Source organism: Dinoponera quadriceps, unplaced genomic scaffold, assembly GCF_001313825.1.
Source record: "Dinoponera quadriceps isolate SergipeBrazil2010 unplaced genomic scaffold, ASM131382v1 scaffold1476, whole genome shotgun sequence".
Lineage (NCBI taxonomy): Eukaryota > Metazoa > Arthropoda > Insecta > Hymenoptera > Formicidae > Dinoponera > Dinoponera quadriceps.
The window spans coordinates 981,002-1,005,010 of record NW_014555863.1 but is presented as its reverse complement, the minus strand read 5'-3'; the positions used below and the strand labels follow the sequence as shown (position 1 = coordinate 1,005,010).

The 24,009-nt window shown below is 38.8% G+C and overlaps 3 protein-coding genes across 3 annotated transcripts; 2 read left to right on the top strand and 1 right to left on the bottom strand.

Moving 5' to 3' along the window:
- Window positions 1-11,811: 11,811 nt before the first annotated feature.
- LOC106745587 (senecionine N-oxygenase-like) lies at window positions 11,812-17,042 on the bottom strand. Its single transcript, XM_014621306.1, has 8 exons — window positions 16,859-17,042; window positions 14,693-14,892; window positions 14,100-14,238; window positions 13,588-13,849; window positions 13,220-13,323; window positions 13,052-13,139; window positions 12,487-12,650; window positions 11,812-12,322 (listed from the first exon to the last, which is right to left on the bottom strand). Exons 2-8 carry the CDS (start codon window positions 14,884-14,886, stop codon window positions 12,014-12,016), a joined length of 1,260 nt encoding a protein of 419 aa, XP_014476792.1. The 5' UTR covers window positions 14,887-14,892; window positions 16,859-17,042; the 3' UTR covers window positions 11,812-12,013.
- Window positions 17,043-17,504: 462 nt separating this feature from the next.
- On the top strand, window positions 17,505-19,018 carry LOC106745569. The gene is made up of 3 exons (XM_014621270.1): window positions 17,505-17,556; window positions 17,626-18,179; window positions 19,004-19,018. The coding sequence occupies exons 1-3, from the start codon at window positions 17,505-17,507 to the stop codon at window positions 19,016-19,018; spliced, it is 621 nt and encodes a 206-aa protein (XP_014476756.1).
- A 1,387-nt stretch (window positions 19,019-20,405) lies between these two features.
- Window positions 20,406-23,436, top strand: LOC106745568 (aspartic and glutamic acid-rich protein-like). The gene is made up of 3 exons (XM_014621268.1): window positions 20,406-20,512; window positions 20,946-22,386; window positions 23,215-23,436. The coding sequence occupies exons 1-3, from the start codon at window positions 20,406-20,408 to the stop codon at window positions 23,434-23,436; spliced, it is 1,770 nt and encodes a 589-aa protein (XP_014476754.1).
- Window positions 23,437-24,009: the final 573 nt, after the last annotated feature.

The window sequence follows — 24,009 nt, the reverse complement described above, 5'->3', positions numbered from 1 at the left end:
TATATATATATATATATATACATGTATGTATGTATGTATGTATGTATGTATATATGTATATATACTTAGTCCACCTCGATATTTATTTAACGCGATCTATAGGTTGCCTCCTTCTCCTGCGTTCCTACAACGTCGCGCTCATTATCGCCGTGCCGCTTCGGTTCGCCGCTTTTTATCGGAACAGGTGCGCGCGACAAAGTGTACAATATATATTACATGGGCTGTCCGCGAGCGACTCTGTCGCGCTATTTTTAATAACAGATTCTTTCGCGGGGTTTCGCGACGTTGATCCTCCTTTTAACACGCTTCGAAACGAAACGACGTTCTTACGTCGGTAAGGTTTAAGATTAAGCAGGTAATATATATATATATATATATATATATATATATGTATGTATGTATGTATTCGCGGATATATATATATATATATATGCATGTATGTATGTATGTATTCGCGGCGCCAATCAAGGCTCGCGTGCCCGGAAATCTGTCAAGATCGAAAGAAAAAAAAACACCCGAGGCACTTTATCCGTTTGATTTGCCGAGGAATTCAATTCACAGGGATTTCGTTCCCCTTTCTCATCCGAATCTCCTCGTAAGGAAAATAAAAAAATATCGTCGAAAGAAGAATCGACTCTAAATACGAAGCACTGGAACTTTTCAATTAAGTGAATAACCGCGTTGTAGTTTCCAAGGTACACCCTGTATATCAACGACTAAAATATCGGTGACCTAATTAGCATGTACCTTCTATTCTACTCGTAACGTTTTGCACGTATTATACGTTGACTAAGTCGCGAATATCGTCGGGTTGTACAGTCGAGATGCGAAAGAAGGAACGTAATTAATTAATATATAAATATATATATATATATATATATATATATATATAAAAGAACGAAATCAATTCTTCACGACAAGTGTCGGGGCGCGTCATCACCGTCGTCAATTCGGTTCTCCCGTTTTCCCGGCTTTCCTTTTTTCCCCCTCTCTCGTAGAGTACGTCCTTTCACCCCTTTTCTCAATTGTCTACTTACAAACTGTCCCGAACTGTCACGGTCACGCGGTCGCCTGTTCCTTTTTTTTTCCTCAAACGCCCCCGAAAATTCTCCGTTCGCTACCAACGTGCCAACGAGCGAAGCGAATTAGACGTTAATTTACTGGAACACGCTTGTTACCTCCGATTCTCGTGATTCTCATGATCTTTATCACCTGCATCATCGACCGAATGTCGTTGAGCCACGTCGCAATCGTGTATTTACGGTCTCGGATTCAGTCGACGAGTCTTCTTTAACTTTCTCGTCCCTTGCATCTCTCGCGACTTTTCCTTTAACGTGGACAATCCCATTTTCCCCCTCTCCTCCTCCAAATTCTCTAAACGTTCAACGCTTCGTGACACGTGCTAGACGCGCGATTGATAAGGACGAAAGACGGTTTTTTTACGGCAGATCACAGTGCACGTTGCGAAAGACGGCGCTGATTTTCGAAAATCAAGCAGAAAAAGGAACACGATTAATGACAGATTAAGCCATCGGTCGCCCCTCTCTCCCCACGACTGATGTATAATAATAATAATAATAATAATAAAATTATTATATATAATAATAACACTAATAATAATATTAATAATAATAAACCTCGCTCGTATTCCGAAGTATTTAGTATATAACGAATGAACAGTTATGAAACGCTTAGACCATGTCGCGTACTGTGTACGAAGTAAGGTATCGTAAGATTAATACGACGAAATGTTTCCTATATGGCCGCGAGTCTCCGTATTGTGTAAGAAACGGCGCGCGATCCGCTGGATTAGGCCTATAGTTTGATATATATATACATACATACATACATACATACATACATACATACATACATATATACATACATACATACTTACATACGTGTGTGTGTGTGTGTGTGTGTGTGTGCGTGTGCGTGTGTACGTATATATATATAGCTCTGTAATATATTAGATTATGAAACTAGGATTGTAAGGTAGCACGTAATTGTGTCTGAAATTGTGCAACTATAAAGCGCAGAAGAAAAAAAGTGTGCCTGTTGACGCGCGTGTCGATCGATTTAGAAGGGAGGAGGAAAAGGAGAAAAGTGTAGTGTGAGATTGGATGTTCTCGTTCGTTGTAATGTAATACGTAAAATGTGTAAATCGTAAAAGGCGGATACATACATACGGGTGGAAAAGGCCGAGCGCCGGGATCAATGTACATCTGTATCAACGATAGAAAAAGATCGAGGAATAGCGGGGACATGACAGGGAGAACGTTATTTTCCGTCGTCGGCTCGCACGCATGGAGCTGAAAAGGTGCGTGCGTGCGTGCGTGCGTAGATTCCATCAGATTCCCCGTTCGCCGAACCTCCCTCAGACTGAAGCGTAACTCGCTCGTCGCGAAAGTCGCGAAGAGCGTCCACGCGATTATTCCATCGATCCGCAATAATATTTATTTGTATTTATTCGAAACGCGAAAGCAGGTTTTTTTTTTTTTTTTTTTTTTTTTAAGCGACCGCAACTCGAGAGAAGCTACTCACTCATTGGTCGATGTTGATGCATTTTTTTTTGCACTTGAGCAAATATACGAACGTTACGGTGATTCTCAACTCCTGCTGCCACTGATATATCTCACGCCCTTCATACTACCATGATCAATTATCTTTTTTTTTTTTTATCTTTGTCTCATCGGGAGGAATTTGGCGATATATTAGGTGATTTTGCGTCAGATGTTACAGTCCGATGTTTCCCTTACTGTTCTCTTTTTTTTTCTGTCGGAGATACATTTTTATCGTTTATACCTCTTAAAAGTGATTTTTAGAAGGGATTTTTTAAAAAGAAGATCCACGTGAGACACTTTTTTTTAATTACAACAATAACACACGAATAATATGCGGAAGAAGAAATTAGCTATCCATATGATACAACTAAAATTTAGTTACTAGACCTAGTTTCTAGCTAGTAGGAGCTGAAAACTAGGTATAGGGAAAAAGAATTAGCTAAATTTCAGTTGTATTATATGGACAGCGCTAATGTTTAACAGTGGGAACTATTTACTTTTTTTCCGTGCATCGTCCCATGTTTTCTATTTGAAGTTTCCTCGTTAATTTTCGTTCGAAAATACTGCTCCTCTCGTGGCGATTTTTATCTTTAAAAATGAAATCGGACGAACAAGATCTCCAAAACTATATCGTGCTCATTATGTATCACACTTTCCACACATGATTCTTGAAAAATCCTTTAATTACATTTTTTCGCACACCACATTTTTGTGCCGTTGTGCGCTATCGTACCATGCAGATGCACCATTTATTTTCCGCCAGTGTTCAAGTCGACTTACCGTTTTTCTCGCGATAGATAGACGTTACTCGACTGTGCAACCGCTCAATATTACATTGCTCAAGCTCAGACTCAGTCTCATAGTAAGACAGCACCGTAAAAATCGAGCAAATACATTAGGAATCCTGCATTATCTTATACACCGCATCGAGAATACATGCGATCGGAGTCTTTCCACTTCCACGAAAAATTGGGAAAATATTTCGATATTTTCTATTTTACGATCTTTTTATTCTTCTACGGTAGTGAGACATACGGTATTAGATATAGACCGCGTTGCAACTCACCCCCCGAAGTGAATACCCGTTCGAGTCTCTTCGGTTTTAACAACTTTTATCAACCGCGGGTATATTTTTTCGATGTATTCCAATTGTTCCACAGATCGTAGAACGCGAATGTACTTTCTCTCTGTGTATGCCCGAGTTGTGCTAGAGCTTTACAGACGGCTTTATCGGTGAATATTAGCCGCATTTACGAAGTGAAAATGTTCCCGAGTGTTAAAGCGTAAATTTATAGTATGAAAGAGAATATTTTGATAAAGCAAACTCGTATCTCTCTCTCTCTCTCTCTCTCTTTAATTTCTCGTGTTCCGACGGAGGAAATATATAATCCGTGTACAATGACGCTTTATTCCGTTGCGTGCGCGTATACATAGTTATAATTACGCGCGAGTGACACATTAATCAATTTTATTTATATTTATTCTCTTCGATGTATATTTCTTCGATCGTATCATTTAATCCATTAGTATCCCGTGAATCGGTGATATCTCTCTGCAAGTGTTTACGATTTTACGTTATCGCAGTGCGTCGCGGAGGATTTGCTTTTCGAAATATTGCGAATTTATGCTTTGTATATTTCAATAATGTATATTTTTCTGCGAGCCTGCAGATTCAATCGTCGGAATGATTATTTTATGTTTAAAATATTTACAATATCGACACACACACACACACACACACACACACACACACACACACACACACACACACACACACACGTACAAACGAGATAGGTGACGATACAATCACCTGGAAGTTGAAAAAAATAATATTTCTCCTCGTACAAGTTGCTCCATTAGAATCGTACATATTTTATTATCACGCACATTATCCGTTAATAACGTTAATTACGGTATTCGATCGTTCCTACTGCACGCGATCATCAACCCTATCTTTTCATCAGACTGTTTTACGCTTCAAGCGGTACTGCTAATTTCACGCGTCTTTTCCGCGCCTATCACGTAGTTGCCAGCCGTAGAAAGTGCGCGCGCTCGTTTGAATAAACACACGTTTCACTGTTCACTCGCGTTCACATCGCGAGGATATGTAAAATCGTGGAAATTTGTCTTTTTTTTTTCCACCCAGAACGCGCCGAAACGAAAGTCACAAAGAGAGAGCTCCACGAATCGCGAGGTGTCCTTTTCGTTCCGAGTGTCGCCTTCCTCGAGCGTTCGTATCGTTGTTGGACACGAACCACAAGTCATTGCGACCGCAAGCACCGCCGAAAGCACGGTTAATTTGCCGAGTAAAGCGCAGAGTAGAATCGCCGAGTTGTATCTCTCGTCAATTTTCACGATCAGCTGTGATACAGATGTGCAGACGACGACGAAGTCGCGCGGGAAACCTCTCTCTTCCGGTTCCCGCTCTCGGGAGGCGCTACTCTTTGCGACGAATTGCGCTTTCCGATCTCGAAGCTCGTCTTGCGAGTAAGCGCGTCGACTAGAGTTTCCGGAGATACGCGCGTCACGCGAGCGATGTGCACGTGCGTGAGTTGTACGGCGAGAGTTGTGTGTGTCTTGCTCTTTGGAACTATACGGAAAAGAAAGAACGTGTGTGTATGCGCGATCGCGGCGAGAAGAAGTGTGTATCTTGTGCGATCTGTAAAGTCGGCTCTCCGCATTTCTTCGAGCGAAGTCCCGCTCTCGAAATACGAGCGCAATTTCGTGAAGCGCGAAATCGCCGAAAGGCGATGGCGAAAGTTCGGGGAACCACAAGAGCGAATATTTAAGTCGAATTTAGAGCGGGCTTTTCATCCGTACACGAGGAAAATATTGTAGTAAATATTACTACAAAATTCTGCGGTCACTTTTATTACAATATTTTTACCCGTGTACGAGTAAACGTTACGGTCGATCGGAATGAATTTCTGCCTGTGACGAGGTGGTGCTCGTGATATTCATCTCCCCAGTTTCAGGTGAAAATGTTCGCTTGACGTTCCCCGAGGGCGGAGAATTCGCACTCGAATTCGATCGACTCGGCCGAGTCGCTGGACTTTCGCTGAAACGAATGCAGAGAGTATCCGACGAGGCGCAAAACGCATTCGCAACGCGGAGCTTCTCAACGAGACCTCTCGACGAGGATTTGCGCTCGTTGTTCCCCTGAGAAATTAACAATGGGGGGGCTAATCGCCAAGCGTCTCTCGAGAATTCCGTAGACCCGAATGCACCGTCGATATCTCCTTTCGTCGACGATCGTTAGTCGTTAGACGGATTGATCCGTCTGAACGGCACAGCGTCGCGCATTAGATGGCCGCAAGTCGAAGAGGGGGAGGATATGGAATCAAAGATATTAGATCCTAAGATCCTCCCGTGATCCTGTGCGGATGCTGTGACGATGTCAGGTGGATTAATCGCTTGCACGACGGAGTGGGGAACGCGGTATTTCGATGAAACACCAACCAACAACAGTAACATTACAGCAATGTTACAATTTCCCCACTCATTAATCTAACTGGTGTATATAACCGGCATGTTGTACTGCACTTACATTGTTGAGTGAGAAATTATAACATTGATGTAACATATTGTGAAATATTACATGTGATATATTTACTGTTTGTTGCTGTTGGTGTTCACTGGAGGCTGAAGATCCGAGCTTCGCCGCTAATTCCACGCAGGAGCGACCGATCTCGACTTAGCTTTTCCTCTCACGAAAAGACGCGAGAGCCACTTTGGAAACACGCGAACGTCTCGTAGACGGAACACTTACCGGGCGGAATAGTTGCGACACTTTCTTTTTTCTCGACGAATTTCGAAACGCATCCGCACGTTTTCCGACAGGAAAATGTATCTCCCGAGAGAACAGCTAAAAATCAAAATCCATCGGATGCGTTGCGAGATTCCTCGGAAAAAAAAGTGTTGCAACTATTCTGTCCATGAGACTGTGTGTAGGATAAGTCGCAGAATGGTTGCCTTTTTTCATAAGTTTCGGAACACATACCGTGACCATTAGGAGAATTTGTTTTTCCCCCATGAAGATACATTTTCCTATCGGATACGAGATGTTTGGCGAAACTCACGGAGAAAAAAGTGTCGGAACCTTTTTGTGACTGACCATCTTCAACACCTTCTCGGAGCTTAAAGAAACACGCATCTCTGAATATCACGCGCGCGCGCCGCAAAAACCGATAAGGGCGAGACTACTTTCTCCGAGATTCCTTTGGATGCGGTGCACAAATGTTTCAGTAAACTTCTTTCTTGAATTTGAGAGCAAACGCCACTGCCGTGAGACGAAATAGAAATCTACGGAGGAAGAGGAGAGGAGAGAGAAGGACAGGGGCACGAATGAAAGGTCGCGAGGTCGCGTCGAGAAGCATCGTTATTACCCCGGAACCGCGGAATCGAAATCGAAGAGTATCGACATTTGCAGAATTCTCGAGATCGTCCTCGATCCTTTTCCATTACTTCGCGGAATTTCGGCGGAATTTCAGCGCGGAATTCCTCTCTCTCGCCGTACAGCAAAGAGCGTTTGCGGATATTCGTGTCTTACAGCGAAAACGCTCGGAGCTCAGTATAAGACGTCGTTCATCTAGTTGATTAGAGGTTACTTTTATTATTTCGCGCGCACATGCGCGCACGCTCTGATGGTGCGTGAAGTCGCGAGTCACTAAAACAAACCCGAAAGGATGGTTGCGAGGCACAGCTATTGCTGCTACAGAATAGTCGTAGATGTAACTTTAATTTGTAACGTTGTCACATATTGTAACCCATAGGACAGCGGCGCATACGGGGGGGGGGGACAAGGACAAGGACGCCCTTACACCCCCTGTCGCTGTGTCCCATTAATTATTTCACCTTTCCTATCCCCCTCCTCTACCCTGCGTCCCGCGACGATGATAATAATGCGATTCCTTATCATCGGCCAGGACGTCGCGCGTTCCCTCGAAGGTATTATTAATGTGTGCCCTCGCCTGGGCGATGCTTGATAAATTTAGGTATATCTTATTATCTTGGTAAAATTGTATTTACTATTCTAATTATACGATACGCGCCTGTACGCAGAGGAAGAAACAAATTTTATTTACCAAATACCAGTTTTTTAATAAAAATCTTTTTGTGAAGGAAACATATCGCGTTGTTCACTGTGTGTGTGTGTGTGTATGTGTGTGTGTGTGTGTTGGCAGAGAATATTATTATTACTTGATCATAAATTGCTTTGCCACGTCTAACATTCATAATTATCGCATTCGAGAAGCTATTTCTCTCAAAACGTTACATACGTACAGTTGACGTTATGTATGTTTACCATTTCCTAGATTAAAAATTATATCATTATTAGTCTTACATATATACACGTAAGATCAAAATTGTTATAATTGTTGAGATGTTATAAGAGTTGTTAAAAATATATTATTATAATTAAAGTTACTTATGTAATTTCAATCTTATGATTACGTATACAGAAAAAAGTGCCAAATTCAAGTAAATAATTACTTCAATACTCCTTAGCAAACTTTTGCTTAGATTAAGAAAATTCGACTTGGATCAAGTAAATATATTTTATTTGAATAATTCACTTAGAAAACATTTCACTTGGATTAAATGAATATACTCGATACAAGTAAAAATTTGTTAAGGTATATTGTAGTAATTATTTATACTTAAACGCATCTTACATTTTTTCTGTGTATAAATCTAAAAATCGTAATTTTCTATCTAGGGAATTATATAGCATACATAACATCGACTGTATAAGAAAATATTTGCGTGTGATATCTAGAAAAATATCGAAATGTGAAGCCTCCTTTCTGCGATGTTGATGGCTATCTCGAAATCTCGATTTCGACACAAGTCGTTGTTTATTTCGATTCATGGTTGTCTAGGAGAAGAATTGTTGGATGAATTATGTAAATATTGAAATGTATCAAACAACATTATACATATATATAAAAGGGAAAACCTCATCGACATTTACTTTGTGTACAAGATTGGAATCTTGCCAACATATCTAGCCAATAATAATAATAGGAAGAAGAAACAGGAAACCAATCGTTATTAATTATTCAAGGTTTATTTGTCTAAAGATGTTCGACGAAAGCACGATGGAACAGGAATTGGAATCTGTCGATTTAGGTAAAGCAAAAATGTGCTACATTCGAAATGGATTATCTAATAATCATGTCGTCCTAATCATGTTTATTTGTTTAGCATCCGTCACAGAAGCGGTGTCCACTGAAAACCAGGAGAATGCTAAATTTACGATGACCTTAACCGAGAAACTTCTTATCGATTTCTACTTGATACATAATCTTCGTGCCACTCCCGACGGTAGACATATTCTATATAATCGAGAAAAGTTTATACTGTTAAAAGAACGTCTGGATGAACATTTCTATGAAATAAGCAACTCGAAAAATCCAGAATTAAACGACATTATAATTCTTGCATTATCATTTAACGGCTTGACTAACGTAAGCAGACGATTTTTTTACTCAAAACAACAAGTTATTATAAATAAATTGTATATTAAACGAAGTATGATATTGCTAAAGGGCAAAGAACTGGATAGCAAAGCCATTCTTACAGCAATATCTAACTTGAGAGAATTATCAGTTATTCATATAGCCCTAGAGGAACCTAAGAAATATGTACAATGTGTAGATAAAATTTTGGAGTTATACTTGATGTATACAAAAAACGAAGATGAGTATCCTGCTCCCATCGATATTCGAATTCCCGTGGGTTTTTCAGTTAAATCAAATACAGCAAAAGAATTGCAGATATTATATAGGGTTAGTTTACGTGAATTATTAATACTAAGCGACGATCTTAAATATAGATTTGCAGATTTCGAGAAAGTGGCAACACATATACATAACTTAATGAAAAAGCTAGCGAAAACGGCACCGTTACATATAAATTATATTACATGGGCTTTGGAAACATTACATTTAGCAGAATACTTTTTATCCTGCAATCGTTTTATTGAATTTAAAAATCATCTTTGTGCTGCGTCTATTATGATAATGAAATTTCACGATGAAGTATGTATGGAAAGTAATGCGGAAATATCCACGAAACTGAAGAATCAACAATATGACTATTTTAGAGTCGTTAGTTCTATTATTGAGATGATTTGGGTAAAATACGGACTTGTCATTTTATATCTATCAAGGAAACGATTGCCACAAGAAAAAGATTTTTTCTGCGAAGAAAATAAATCGAAATCAGAATTCCCAACACAATTTAACAAAGAATCTACAAAATTACTCATGTCTATAGAGACAGAGGAAAAATTTGAAAAGTTCTCTTATATACGTCAAGATAATTATATTTCAAATTCCGACAACGCTAAAATACTCTTTGTTCGTATTCTCGAATTGCTCGGTGATATAAAGAAAGATATATTTGCCTCGGGATCTATACAATTTCGTGCAGAAGTTGTGCAATATACTTCAAAAGCGTACAAATATTTAACATTTTATGAACACGATAAAATCAAGCAGATAAAACTACAAAAACGGCGAGTAGATATATTAGAAGATTTTTTAAAGACATTAGATGCAAGTGATATAATATACGATTGCAGTTTTATATGGTTTGAACTGGGAGTTGTTTATTCCACTCTGTTAAATGTGAAGATTGATTATGTACAGGAAAATATACTACTAGGAAAGAATATACTAACTGAGAAAGAATTAGCTGATATTAATCTATTTATTAAAAACAGTGCACATTATTTCGAGTTATATGTAAATAAGAGTGGAAAAATTGACAATAATCAAATCATGTACCGTTTTAATTTAAGATATAATAAAACAGCAACGTATATAAAATTAATGAATACATATATAAACGAGAAATATAAGTCAGACTGTGATCCACTATCATAAATCAGCTGCATGTATAATGTAAAATAAAAAAGGTAGGGACACGTGGAATTTTAAAAGTCTATAAAACCATTTTTAAGATAAGATAATGTTTATGTAAGAGAATTGCTTCATATCGTGTTCATATAATTAAGAATAATATAATTTTATCGTAATAAGATATATTATTTAATGGTACATTTAAATGTCTCCTATTTTTCTTTGAGAAAGCAAAATTTAAATAAATATTTTATGTGTAGTAACTTATTCTTGTCTGTTGAAAAATAAATATTTTATGTGTAGTAACTTATTCTTGTCTGTTGAAAAAATTTCCCATACATTATCACATATTATTAGAAGATCCTGGAACATGACTGGACCACGTGGCATTCATTGGATATGGTCGACAACTTTTTATTGAAGATGCTGCTGCATAATTAAATGTTTTGCAATAATTACTATTAGATATCTTTTATTGCGTGCTGTGTAAGTATATACAACGGAGAACATTGACAAAATTTGTATTTACATAAGTGTAGGAGATAATATTGCTACTGTGCCAAATTTATTGTTCTACTAATAAATTGCTTCCTGCAAATATTTACATAGTTTTATTTCCGTTATTAATTACAATAATTATGTTGCATATATACACTTAGCTACAAGGTCCCAAAGAATGGAGAATAAATTACATAACATTAAGATTAATGTTATAATATCAAGATTGTGATTGCTATATAATATGTTTAAAGAAAAAGATGAACAGAACAGTATGACAATGTTATCATTAACTTTGTATTTGGAATGATTTCACAATTCAAAACTCAATTTATTCATTTCTTATATATGTTAATTGAGATCTCAATGGAGATCTCACATGCGAAATTTTGCGGAAATCTCACATGACTTCTCAATGAGGTTCCCGCTTGTGTTCTCCATGCAATTTTCATTTGTGATCTCGATAGAAATTTTTTAGTAGGAATCTATTGTAGACACAGACTTAGCGCTGACAGTGCGTTCCCCGAACGTACTCTGTATCGCGTAATTAGGATCAGAATTATTTGAAGAAACACACGAAGCTTGAATGTTTTGAGACGCGTTTAGTCGTGAGATTTACACAGAGAACGCGCTTACCTAGTGATGCTCATTTCTCTCATATGCACGTGGAACGCTAGATTTGGGAGCTAAAAACAGGATTGATCGATACATTTCTTCATGCAATAATAATGAAAACTAATTAATTCAGTTCAGTGCGAATCATCTCTCCTTCAAATTCGTATATTATTATCATACGTGCATTAACCCTTTGAGTACTGAATTATTTTAAGATTTTTATGCCCATGGGACGAATTTAATTTGTCGCTATATGGATTAATATGTAAAAGTAATACATTTTATGCCCAAGTAAGCAGATGACGAGTCTCACTCGTCAAATGTACCGAAAGGGTTAATTGAGAGGGGGATGGGGGATTTACGTTCCTCTTATCGCTGGTCGAATCCTTTCCTCTCTCAACTTGGCGACACAGACAATCACCAAAGAAGGTATGCACGGGAAAGTATGCCGTCGACGCGATTCGAGCGTTAAAGCATGGTGTAATTGTAGTCGTCGATGATGTAGTAGCGATCCTCTCGGTAGTGCACCAGGTCATTTAGGAAGCGCTGGCTGCTCTCATTGTGCAGTTTCGTCAGCACGGGCGGCAGGGGCTTGATCCCCGCGACATTCGCCAGATCGTCGTAATACCGGTCTTGTTCCGGACCCATCATATGAAAATGCTTCTTCTGCAGGCCTTTCTCCGCGCGTCCCGCCAACTCCTCGGCCTCATCGCGCAGCATATCCGCTTTCGCAGGGAACTGTCTCTCGCCGTGCCAGTGTCGTAGGATGAATCGCACCTTGAAGAAATTCGCAAGCAATACGATGATGTTAGGACACCAGGTAGGCGAGATATTTTCGCGATATTTCAGTCTCGAAAGGGATGTGCTCGATTGTAATGGGAAATCTGTTATGACGACGAAGATCAGGAACGAACGAAACGGAGGACAAAGATATCTGGTACTTGTAAGTCGAACATGTTGAAAGCAGCGACGTAGAACGGAAGGCCCACCAATGCCAGGGTAGGGTTCTCTATGGACACCAGATGTTTCCAGAGAGGTGTGACCATGTTGGAGTCCACTCGAATCCCGCAGGTTTCAGCGAGGAAAGGAAAGCTGTACTTGTATCCTTTTCAGAAAAAAATTACACTGATAATGAGGTATACTTTTCAGAAAAAAAAATTCGAAAAGCGGATTATTGTGATCTTTATCTTGCACCGATAATGAGGTAAAATTCTGTAATAATGATCAGATTATGGATGTTCATGCAGATTTAGATTTCGAAAGAAAACAGATGAAAAAGTAGAAAGAAGAACGAAATAAATGTATAGTTTATTTTTCTTTTAATACTTCTATTTGTATTTAATTTTAACTTATAGTATATTTATTTTAAATGATATATTTTATACACATTTGTATTTTGATAAAGTGTCATTTGCTTGAGATACATTTTTCTGTTTCCTTTCGAAATATATACTCGCGTAAACGTCCGTGGTCTTTTAACGATTCCTGTAATGAAAAGGACTCTACCTGTGCAATAGAAGACGACATCGACCTGCTCCTTCGTGCCGTCCGCAAAAACCGCCTCGCGCTCCGTCAGTTCCACCACGTCGCTTTTCTAGAAAGAAACCGCCGCAAGTATAAGAAGTAATCTCCGCGTGATTTTACTATTTTCTTCCTGGACTCGTTTTTACTCACCTGTACGATGTTCTTGGGGAACACGGTGAATATATTCTCCTTCAAGTGATGACTCAGAATCACGCGATTCGCGCACTTGGATATTTCCAAAGCCAGATCCATGCCTGCCGGCAACAACAAAGGGAAAAGTGTAGCGTTTTAATCGTCTCCCGGGCTTTGTCGGAGAATTTTTTCGTAGCTTTCGAACGCGAACAACGAGAATAGAGATTTTTTATTTAATTTATTAAATTTGAAATTATCGAGATGAAATATTCTATTGATAATTTTCTCCAGTCGGTGACCGAAAACAAGCACCTGAGAGAAATTTGGTTTAAACATTTTTCCCCGAAGAATAAACGCGAACGGGCCGTGTATAATATTGTATGTACCGGAAGGTCCTGCTCCCAGGACGACGACGTTCTTGTTATCGAAGATCTCGGGAATCCTGTAATCGTGACTGTGAATCTGCTGGCCTACGAAGAGGCCCTGGCCGGGTATCTTCGGTTTATTGGGCTCGAAATAATGACCGTTGCACACCATCACTGCATCGAACGACTCGGTTATGACTGTGTCCCTCTGCAGATCTTTGACTTTGACCGTCCATTTTCGGTCCCCCACGGCCGGCTCTATCAGCTCCACATGGTGCAGCAGCTGCAACGTCAGGTATTTATAATCGTTCGACCTGACAAATTTATTCCTGATACTTGAAAAAATTAACCGTTATCAATTTAATATTTTAAATATTTAATTTTGGATTCGACAAGTTTTAATAAAGAATGTGACTAGAGTTAAATAAATAACGTTAAATGAATAAATTAAATGAAGATGCTGTTTTTAATAGAGATATATAGACTTTTTTACTCGTTTGATTTTATATAATGCTGCAGTTTTATGCACTCACACGTATGTAAGGACGTAGCGCAAAATGATCGCAGAACTCGTGCAGGAAATCCAGTATCTCCTTGCGCGTTAAGTAACTCTGAGGCCTCTGAGGTATCTGATATTCTGGATGACCCATCACTTCCTTCGGCAAGTTAGCCCTAACAGCGTAGCGAACGACAGAATTAATAAAGGGGAGAAAAAGGGTTGGTTTTGTAGTAATTTGAAGTCCTTTTGTGTGGTTTTAAGTGCTCAAAATTGAGTGGTCTATGATTTTTAGGAATTCGGGTAATACAACAACTAACTCTGATAGTGGTTTTCTTTGCAATTTTTGAAGCATTTTTACCCCGATTTTGATGGTTTCCCGGCGACTTTTCATGTATCCAATTGCCTTGGTCTAAAAGTAACATTTCATATACTACTGTAATATGTGTGGATACGAAAAGTGGATTGGACATTAACTTTTACATATGCTTCTTTTCAATTTCTTAAAATTTTAATATTAGTTTCTACAAATATATCATTAATTACATTTTCTCCTTTTCTCTCTCTTTCACTTTTTCCGTGTGAACCATCGCAAAGACGAAAGTTACCGTGCAATGAAATGCGACGTACCTGAGGCTTTTGTACATGCTAGTGTGAATCGGCAAGCCGTATCTATCGGAACCAGTTTCCTCCCGGTAGACCCAAGTGCCACCGATTTGGTCTGTTTTCTCGTAACATACCACTTGATCATTGTAAGTATCGGAAGTGCATTGTTGGAGAGCGGCCAGTCCGGCAAATCCTGCGCCGATCACGGCGATTCTCATGATCGTCTAAGGTCCGCAGAATACGAGGAATTCTCATTAACCCCTTCGACGAGAGTTATTGACGATCTATTTCGCAGTTATGGAGTGTTATCGCTCGATTTTCACGCCTAGTTAAACGGATATCTCGGACGATGTTTACTTATTCGATGTTTACATACGAACTTGTTTAATTTTATCTTTTCTCGGTTCAAACAGCAAATCAAAAGTGAGTATTGATTATTATGCGTTGATTTCATTCTCATCGAAGACCAAAATCAAATTTAATTGAAATTTAGACGAGTTTTAATTGCTCTGTAATGTCGTTTTATAAATATATGTGAATTGATTTGTAAATATATTTAGAGATAAGTTTTAACTAAGTTAAGATAAGGATTATCGAACGTATTTCTTCATACTGGTCGCAGACGATGAAACTTATCTCTTTGCTTGTTTCTTCACTTACTTGCAGTTTAATATGTTGAAGAAGTCACTCAGTTAATCGTAATTTTATTGTCAGTCCGTAACAGTGATAGTGTCTTGAATATAATATTAATGTAATAATAATTAACGAGTCATGTCGTTAGTATTTTTCCTTATGATTGCGTTATATATATCACAATTGCTAATCTCTCTCTCTCTCTCTCTCTCTTTAAGTTGCACATTATTATATACGTTAGCGCACATGCCGAACCGCGATATCGCGGAATCTATGTAACTTTTCCTATCGAAATCGCGGCCAAGTTACAACCTGCTCTGATTATTTACGACTTCGCCCATACCGGCTATGCTCGTGAAAGGTGCAATAAGTTCGATCGAAAGCCCCACACTCATTCTTTCTTTCGCACGACGTTCTAATCAATAATTTGCGAAAGCGTATTCGTGAGTTTTTACTTTTTCTTAAAAAAATTTAGCGTTATTTTCCGAGTATCTTATATTCGATATAATTAAGTATTAAGCGGAGCAGGAAGTACAATAATGCGCATATGTACGTCTCGAACACATGCATTATATATGTACAAATAACATGTGCCTGATTAAATTTGCCCAGACGAGATAAAGGTCTCATGAACCGAATTGCGAAACGAGCACAAATGCAATAACACAACGTTCTGACAATGTTCAACTTGACAGAAGGGAAATTTGACGAATTTGTTTGACGTTTACCAATATCGCGTATCGAAGATTATTCTAAATCGTTTAATCCGGAACTGTGACCTTAACTTTTTATATAAACAATCATGAACACAAGTTCCGTTTCTTAAATATTCGCTTGGTTTCTCTTCATTTTCTTTCATAAAGTGGTGAATAAATATATATTTATAACGTCCCTAAATAATAGTAAGTCATACATCAATCGATAATATGCTATATTTGTTAATAATAGCGACTTTTAATCGGGGTCTAAATGATTATGATTGTCTAAACAATTGATTTAAAATTGCGAATTACGGAGAAAAATCGTAAAATTTCAGACTCCTATCACAAGAGAAATATAGTATTAATTTTATTGGATATTTGATTAAATATAAGATTATATATATATATATATAATAATAAAGATAATATATATAAGATTATATATATATATATATATAATCATTATGTATATATAATCATTATATATATAATCTTATATAATATATATAAAAGATATCTTATATATAAGATTATATATATATATATATATAATGATTATATATATATATATATATATATATATAAGATTATATATATAATGATTATATATACATAATGATTATATATATATATATATATATATAATCTTATATATATTATATAAATAGGGTATTGGTATTTTTAAAAATAGAAACGAAAATCGAAACGGAAATGATCCGGCACAGTACTTCTAAAGTTAACAGAACGTGAACCTCGCGTGTCCATCGGTCGAGGCACATATCGCTTTTCCGCGCTCGAACGGGCTTTGCTAACGCACTAATACAATCGAATTCGTCAATGGCTTTTTTTTACTTACGGATGGAGATGTCGCACAGAGCACCTACACCGCAGAGAGATCAAAAGAACGTGCAGCACATGTATCTCACACGAAGATGGAAAGCGAAATGACGGCGGAGCATTACATGGACATTAAAGAAACGAGAGAGATACAAGGTTGTACTGATAACGAGGTCGTCCACCACACATTTACTCAGGGAAAATGTACATACTATCGCGCGAGAATTGACGATTGCCGAAAGTGACCTTCGATCTCCTTTACTCCACACAGCACGCTTTTATCCTGAGGATATCCCGAATTATCCCAGACTTCCAAATGCGATCCAACAAATATCTTACAAGTGTTATGGTGTCCGGGATATTCTAATAGAATATCTACGAATTGAAATCTTACGACTTTATCCAAATCCTGCTCTATATCTCTTTGTTTTATATAATATATCTCACGATACTGTTGTCATTAATAGTAATGTTGATATTATTTCGACCCAGCGAGAAATGTACATCGGATATAATTAAATGACGTCATGAATTAGAACAGGGAAACCTTATCGATATCTAGCTTGTGTACAAGGTTGGCATCTTACTAACGTATCTAGATAATAACAATAAGAAGAAGCAGGAGACCAATCGATATTGTCTATTCAAGGCTTATTTGTCTAAAGATGTCTACCGAAAGCGCAATGGAAGCAGAGGAATTAGAGCCTGCTGATTCAGGTAAAGCAAAAATATATTACATTCGAAGATTTTGTAATCGTGTCCCCCTAATTGTGTTTATTTATTTAGCATCCGTCACAAAAGTGGAATCGATTGGAAACCAAGAGAATGATGATGATGATATGTACCTTACCAAGGAAATCCTTATACATTTGAAACTGTTATATAATTTTCGTATCAACAACTACGGCTCAATTCCATTTGAGATGAGAGACCTTGTACCGACAAAACACAATCTAGATCAACTTTTCTATGGATTAACCAATCTGAAAAATCCCAATTTGGACGACATTATATTTCTTGCATTATGTTTTACTAGAATAGCTCATATAAGTAGAGGATTAGATAAATCGCTGCAACAAGCCATTATAAATGAATTGCATATTAAACGAAGCATAACATTATTAAAGGGCAAAGAACTGGATAGAAAAACCATTCTTATAACAATGGCTAATTTTTTGGAATTGAGTACTATTTATAAGGCCCTAAGAATGCCCAAAAAATATCAACAATATGCAAATAAGATTTTGGAGGCATATTTCATATATACAAAAGGCGAAGATGAGTTTCCTGCTCCCATCAATATTCTAGTTTCTGTGGGCATTTTCGATGAGATAAATACGGTGAACGAATTGAACACATTATATATGTATAATTTACGTCGATTATTAATGTTAAGCGACGATCTCGAGTATAAATTTATAGATTTTGGAAAAATGGCGACACATATGCATAACTTAATGAAAAAGCTATTGAAAACGGTACCGTTATCTTTAAATTATATTGAATGGGCTTTCGAAACAATGCATTTAGCAGAATATTTTTTATCCTGCAATCGTTTTATTGAATTTAAAAATCATCTTTGCGCTGTGTCTGTTATGGTAATGAAGTATCACGATGAAGTATGTATGGAAAGTAATGCGGAAATATCCACGGAGGTGAAGAATCGGCGATATGACTATTTTAGAGCCGTTAGTTCTGTTATTGAGATGCTTTGGGTAAAATACGGACTTGTCATTTTACGTTTTTCAAGGGAACGATTGATACAAAGAAACGATTTTTTCTATGAAGAAAATAAATCGAAATCAGAATTCCTAACGCAACCTAACAAAGAATCTTCAAAATTACTCATGTTTATAGAGACAGAGGAAAAATTTGAAAAGTTCTCTTATATACGTCAAAATAATTATATTTCAAATTGCAACGATGCTAAAATACTCTTTGTTCGTATTCTTGAATTGCTCGCTGATGTAAAGAAAGATATACTTGCTTCGGGATCTGTACAATTTCGTGCAGAAATTGCGCACTATACTTCAAAGGCATACGAATATTTAGCATCTTATGAACACGATAAAATCAAGCAGATAAAACTACAAAAACGGCGAGTAGATATATTAGAAGATTTTTTAAAGACATTAGATGCAAATGATATAATATACGATTGCAGTTTTATATGGTTTGAACTGGCAGTTGTTTATTCCACTCTGTTAAATATAAAGATTGAAAATATACTAAATATTAAGGAAAATATATTAAATGAGGTAGAATTAACTGAAATTCATCATTTTGTTATAAAAATATCATCTTACTTCGAATTATATTTAGCTAATTTTGGAGAGTTTGACGATAGAGATCGAATCAATGTCTTTTTTAATTTAAGTTATAAAAAAACATTAGTGTATTTAGAATTAGTTAATACATATATAAACCGGAAATATCTGTGAGATTATGATCCACCACTACAAATTAGCCACATGCATAGTATAAAATAAAGAAATAGGAAAACATTTTAAAAATCTGTGGAATTATTTTTAGGATAAGATAATGCTTATGAAGATTAAGAAAATTAAGAAGATTATTCATATTGTTTACGTATAATTAATAATACAATTATATTGTAGTAAGATTTGTAATGCTATTTTTGAATGTCTCTTATTCTTCTTTGAGAAAGCAAAATTTAAATAAATATTTTGTATGTAATAGTAAGTAACTTATTCTTACTTTGGAGAAAAAATTTACCACACATAATCAGATATTATTATATATTATTTTAATCGATTTTTATAATATCAAATTTTATATCTAAAACTGTTTGAAGTTCATCCTCAGATACTTTGTAATCAGTGAAATGAACCGTACAACATTTGAAGATGGACTTAAAACGATCTTAAATATATGATCTAAATATGAATACTATATATTATATAAATATAATATCCTAACGAAACCTTACGATGATAAAAACCATATCCTATGTACACAAAAGAACCAAACAAGAACACGAAATAGGTCTTTGTGTAATGTTGAAGCTTCTTTTCTGCAATGCCGATTGGTTCGTGCTGCCACGTCGCGGCTTGCTTCAAACGTGTCGTTTATGGTTGTCTAATGATTACGTGAATTTTGACAGTTTGCGTGTTAAAGAAGACAAAGAAGAAAACTACGTATATATTTATTTACATTAACTGAAATTTTTCCCGTATATAATAATAATCAGCTAAATGGCGCGCGTAGCGCGAGTCCACGTTAATGTAATTAGTTACAAAGTTCCTTTCAAATTTTTTAGTCACATACAACTTCAGTTTTATCGCGTCTCATGCAAACTACCGAAGGTTTGTGTTTTTTGGCCGGCCCATATAACATAAGAAGTTAGCATAATCGTAAGTACGATCGCTCTTCGATACGATAACCTGTCGTCCCAAACGCGCTGTTTTTACGCTAGCTTGAGAATTGACAGCTCGCGAGAAAAACATGAAATTTCACCGTCCAATCGATCCCACCTTAATGTGATCCAACGATAACGCAGTCCACTCTTCGCAGCGCGCTGTAAGAGCTCTCATGCCTGCAACAGTATGAGAAATCGCTCGGACGACTACACATGCATCTTCACCCTAATATTGTTGCTCGAGATGTCACTAACGCCGATTTGCCACGCGAAAATCAGCAACGATACCCGCAGGTACTGTGACAGTACATGTGATTCTCATGAAACATTTCACATCACCCATCCGTTCTCGCAAGACACGTCGTGTACAATAAAAAGTAATTTGTACTTGCGTTAAAATCGGTCCCTGTTGAAATTTTTGTGTTACATTTTCAACATATCCGTACGTGAATTTAACATATTTCGCTTATGTTGTTGTTTACCTCAACATCTTGCGTCGTATTCAACATATGTAAGCATTAAAATAACACATTTTATACTTTAGTATCGATTAACTTTGTATTAATTTTGTATTCAATTAACGCGATAATTTTAGTGGACCGTTTGCGACTGATATGTGAAACGTGTTAGATTTAACGCCAAATTCTTTACAATGCGTGAAATCATAACATTGATATAATGCTAGTGTTGCTTGATATTTACTGGGTAAGAAATTTTGTATTTCCAGGACGCAAGAGGAGATGTCCGTTCGTGCTGCCGCATCCGAGCCGAGAGAGGAAGACGCCAAGTACGACATGAAGGAAGTCCAAGAAGTGAGCTTGCGACGCGAGAAGAATGACGGCGAGCTTGAAGGGAGCGACACGCGTGTCAGGCAGAAACGCGCGGAAAGCTCGTCGAATCTCGCGGATTTCCAACGATCAAACGTCGGGAAGTCGTCGATCGACGACAGCGCGGCCGACGTCGATTCGCGCGCTTCGAACGGGAAAGCGGAGGATTACGCGGAGGAGGAAGCGGACGACGAGATGACGAGGAGACGGGAGGGCGACGAGGACGAGGGGACGAGCGACCTCGTCCTGCGTCTGCCTCGCGAGGCGAATCTCAAATACACGGACCGGGACGAAGGGTCGAGCCTGTACGACGACTACGAGGCGAAGGACGTCGCGAAGCGCGGCGCGGAGGATTACGAGGAAGTGGAAGAGGACTCGCCAGGAACGTCGGAAGACGTGGCTGCGATGCGGGAGGAAGAATCGGACGAAGCCGGGAAGAGGGAGACGCGCGGCGACGCGAGGGTGAAGAGGAACCGAGCGGCCCCGGAATCGCTCGCCGACGACGTCAAGTCGAGTGCGAGCGGCTCGAGCAATCCCGAAGAAACGAGGAGCGACGGGAGCGCTTCGGAGCTGCGGCTTGAGCCGGGAAGCCCGGAGGAGTCGAAGATCGCGGAGGTCGAGCCGCGCGAAATCTCCGACGTCGAGTTGTCGAGAGGACTCGACGAGCTTCCCGGTGCGTCCGAGAAGCTCGCAGGAGGATCCACGTCGAACGAGGCGGTTTCAAGAAGCGTCTCGGCCGAGGATTCGAACGCCGAGTACGAGAAGCGCGCGGAAGAGCGGATACAACGGAAGATCGACTCGCTCAAGGAGGAGATCCGGCGCGATGTCGAGGCGCAACGGCGAGTCCAGGATATCCGGGAGAACAACGCCAGGTTCGACGAGCTGTGGGACGACGAGAGTCGGGCCTTCGAGGACGGCTCGGTCGAGAAATTACGTCGGAATGTAATTAAGAAGAGGTCGACACGCGGTGTCGGCCCGGCCGCGAAGAGCGCCGGCAAGAAGCGACCTCCGAAGAGAGAAGAGCGCGAAAAGCCGCAACGTCGATCCGACGAGACCGGCAAGTCGGACAGTGGCTCGAAAAAACGCTCGTCGTCTGGAAACCCGAAGAGACGGTCCGTAGGAGATCGCGACGGGTCCTCCGGTCCGTCGAAGGGATTCTTCAAGAAGAAACGCGAACGCGCCAGGGAAACGATACTGGTGAAGAACGATCATCTTCGGGCGAAGAAGAGACGCTCGAGGAGTTACTCGTCGCCGTCTGAACCGATTAACGGGAAATCGGGAAATGAAATATCCGCGGATCGGGACTCCAATTCTCATCTTCGCGCGAACTTCGATGGAAAGGTGAGATTGAATGGAAATCGCGGACTAACTCTGGCGTCCGTCTGTCTTCGCGCGAGGCGTCGGAGTTGTAGATAGACAAATTAGTCGGCTAACCGTTGTCCAATGTTGGCCAAACCGTCGACATCATTATCATCAGTATTATTATTACTATTGTTATTATCACAGCGATATTGTTATGACCTAAATGACCTAAATATTATCCCGCACGTCCTTGTCGAAATTTCAACCTACGGTCTCGATTCGCCGCTAAATACAGTAGCGCCTCGTAGCGGAGACTTTAGAATAAACAAACATGACGAATCGTCTAGCGGAGATTTGAACCCACTTAGCCGAGACTCATATCTACTTGACGATAATTATTTGAGGGAAAAAAATAGTTTTAAAATCCCCGCTAAGAGTCGCCACCGTCTTCAACGGAAAAGCAAGATCGTAATACAAATCAACGATAAGTTGGACGGATATTCACTGCTCAAGTATCACGTCTCGACGAGTCAGATAGAATGTTTTATTTTCATACGAAAAAAATACGACTCTACGACAGATTAGGAACCTTTTATTATCAAATAGCGTGACTCTTTCTCCCTCAAACAGAGAAGGCATAGGGGGTCTCTCTGTGAAATATAACATTGATAATAATTTATTCATATCGAATGGTTATAAAAAGATGAGAGATTCATTAATTCTTTCCGATGTGTAATCAATATGCGATCTGTTTTCAGCGACGGTTCAAATTGCATCTCGACTAGACTTTTATTTTGCAGAAAATCTTACATTCTATATATTTGTATAGTTACAAACGCGCGATGAGTAATCGCGAAACAATTGCAGGCGCCTCTTGCTAACGAAGACGACGCTAACGAGGAAGAGCAGAGTCCTGCTGGCCGCGCAGATCCCTTGGTATCTTTCATGGGCAGCTCGCAGGAATTGAGTCCTCGTTTGGCCAGAGAATACAAGGAAGCCTTCGGTGGCTTGCAGAGCGATTCCGGCAACGCCCTGGCCCGATTCAAGAGGATCAAACGCGTGCTTGACGGGCCCGACGCGAAAATCTGAAGTACCTACGGTAACGCGCGGTAAAGAGGTTATTTCTTTCGTTCGAAGTGAAAGGAAATGCTTCCGAGCAAGTTCCGCACAGGATGAAATTACACGAGAAGGATGTAACGATGAAGCCTCATCGTCGCGGTAACGGAGGGACGCTAACTTCTAAGGACTAAGCGGTAGGGATGTAGACGACGCTCTATCTTGCGTGTCGGAATATCGCACTGATATTCCTACGGGGGAGCCGGATAACTCATTAATTAGGATAATTAAAGAGAGAAGAGATCGTAGCGTAGAATAGGGTGCAAATGCCATTAATTACGAGACACTCGGAGATTGCGAGTCGATTTAATTGTAGCCTAAATGAACGATATATAAATTCTTGACAAAAGTTGGATATCTATGCTTTTCCTCTAACGCTAATTATTTATAAACGTTTCTTCTTTTTTATTTTTTTGTTTACGCCGGCCGTGTAGCGCGTCGAAAAGATATAAAACGAGTTTTAATTGCTTCTCTCGGACGCTCCCTTACATCTTAAAATATTACAAGCTATTTAAAAAACATTTTTCGCAAAGTAAATTGCCACGA

Bases quoted from the DNA above. Each gene is read 5' to 3' on its own strand.
- LOC106745587 (XM_014621306.1), bottom strand. From the start codon at position 14,886: ATGAGAATCGCCGTGATCGGCGCAGGATTTGCCGGACTGGCCGCTCTC. The intron at 14,239-14,692 runs GTACGTCGCATT...CTACGCTGTTAG, and splicing joins AGCATGTACAAAAGCCTCAG to GGCTAACTTGCCGAAGGAAG. The intron at 13,324-13,587 runs GTACATACAATA...TGTTGCCGGCAG, and splicing joins CCTGGGAGCAGGACCTTCCG to GCATGGATCTGGCTTTGGAA.
- LOC106745569 (XM_014621270.1), top strand. From the start codon at position 17,505: ATGTCTACCGAAAGCGCAATGGAAGCAGAGGAATTAGAGCCTGCTGAT. The intron at 17,557-17,625 runs GTAAAGCAAAAA...TTATTTATTTAG, and splicing joins ATTAGAGCCTGCTGATTCAG to CATCCGTCACAAAAGTGGAA.
- LOC106745568 (XM_014621268.1), top strand. From the start codon at position 20,406: ATGAGAAATCGCTCGGACGACTACACATGCATCTTCACCCTAATATTG. The intron at 20,513-20,945 runs GTACTGTGACAG...TTGTATTTCCAG, and splicing joins ATCAGCAACGATACCCGCAG to GACGCAAGAGGAGATGTCCG. The intron at 22,387-23,214 runs GTGAGATTGAAT...AAACAATTGCAG, and splicing joins GCGCGAACTTCGATGGAAAG to GCGCCTCTTGCTAACGAAGA.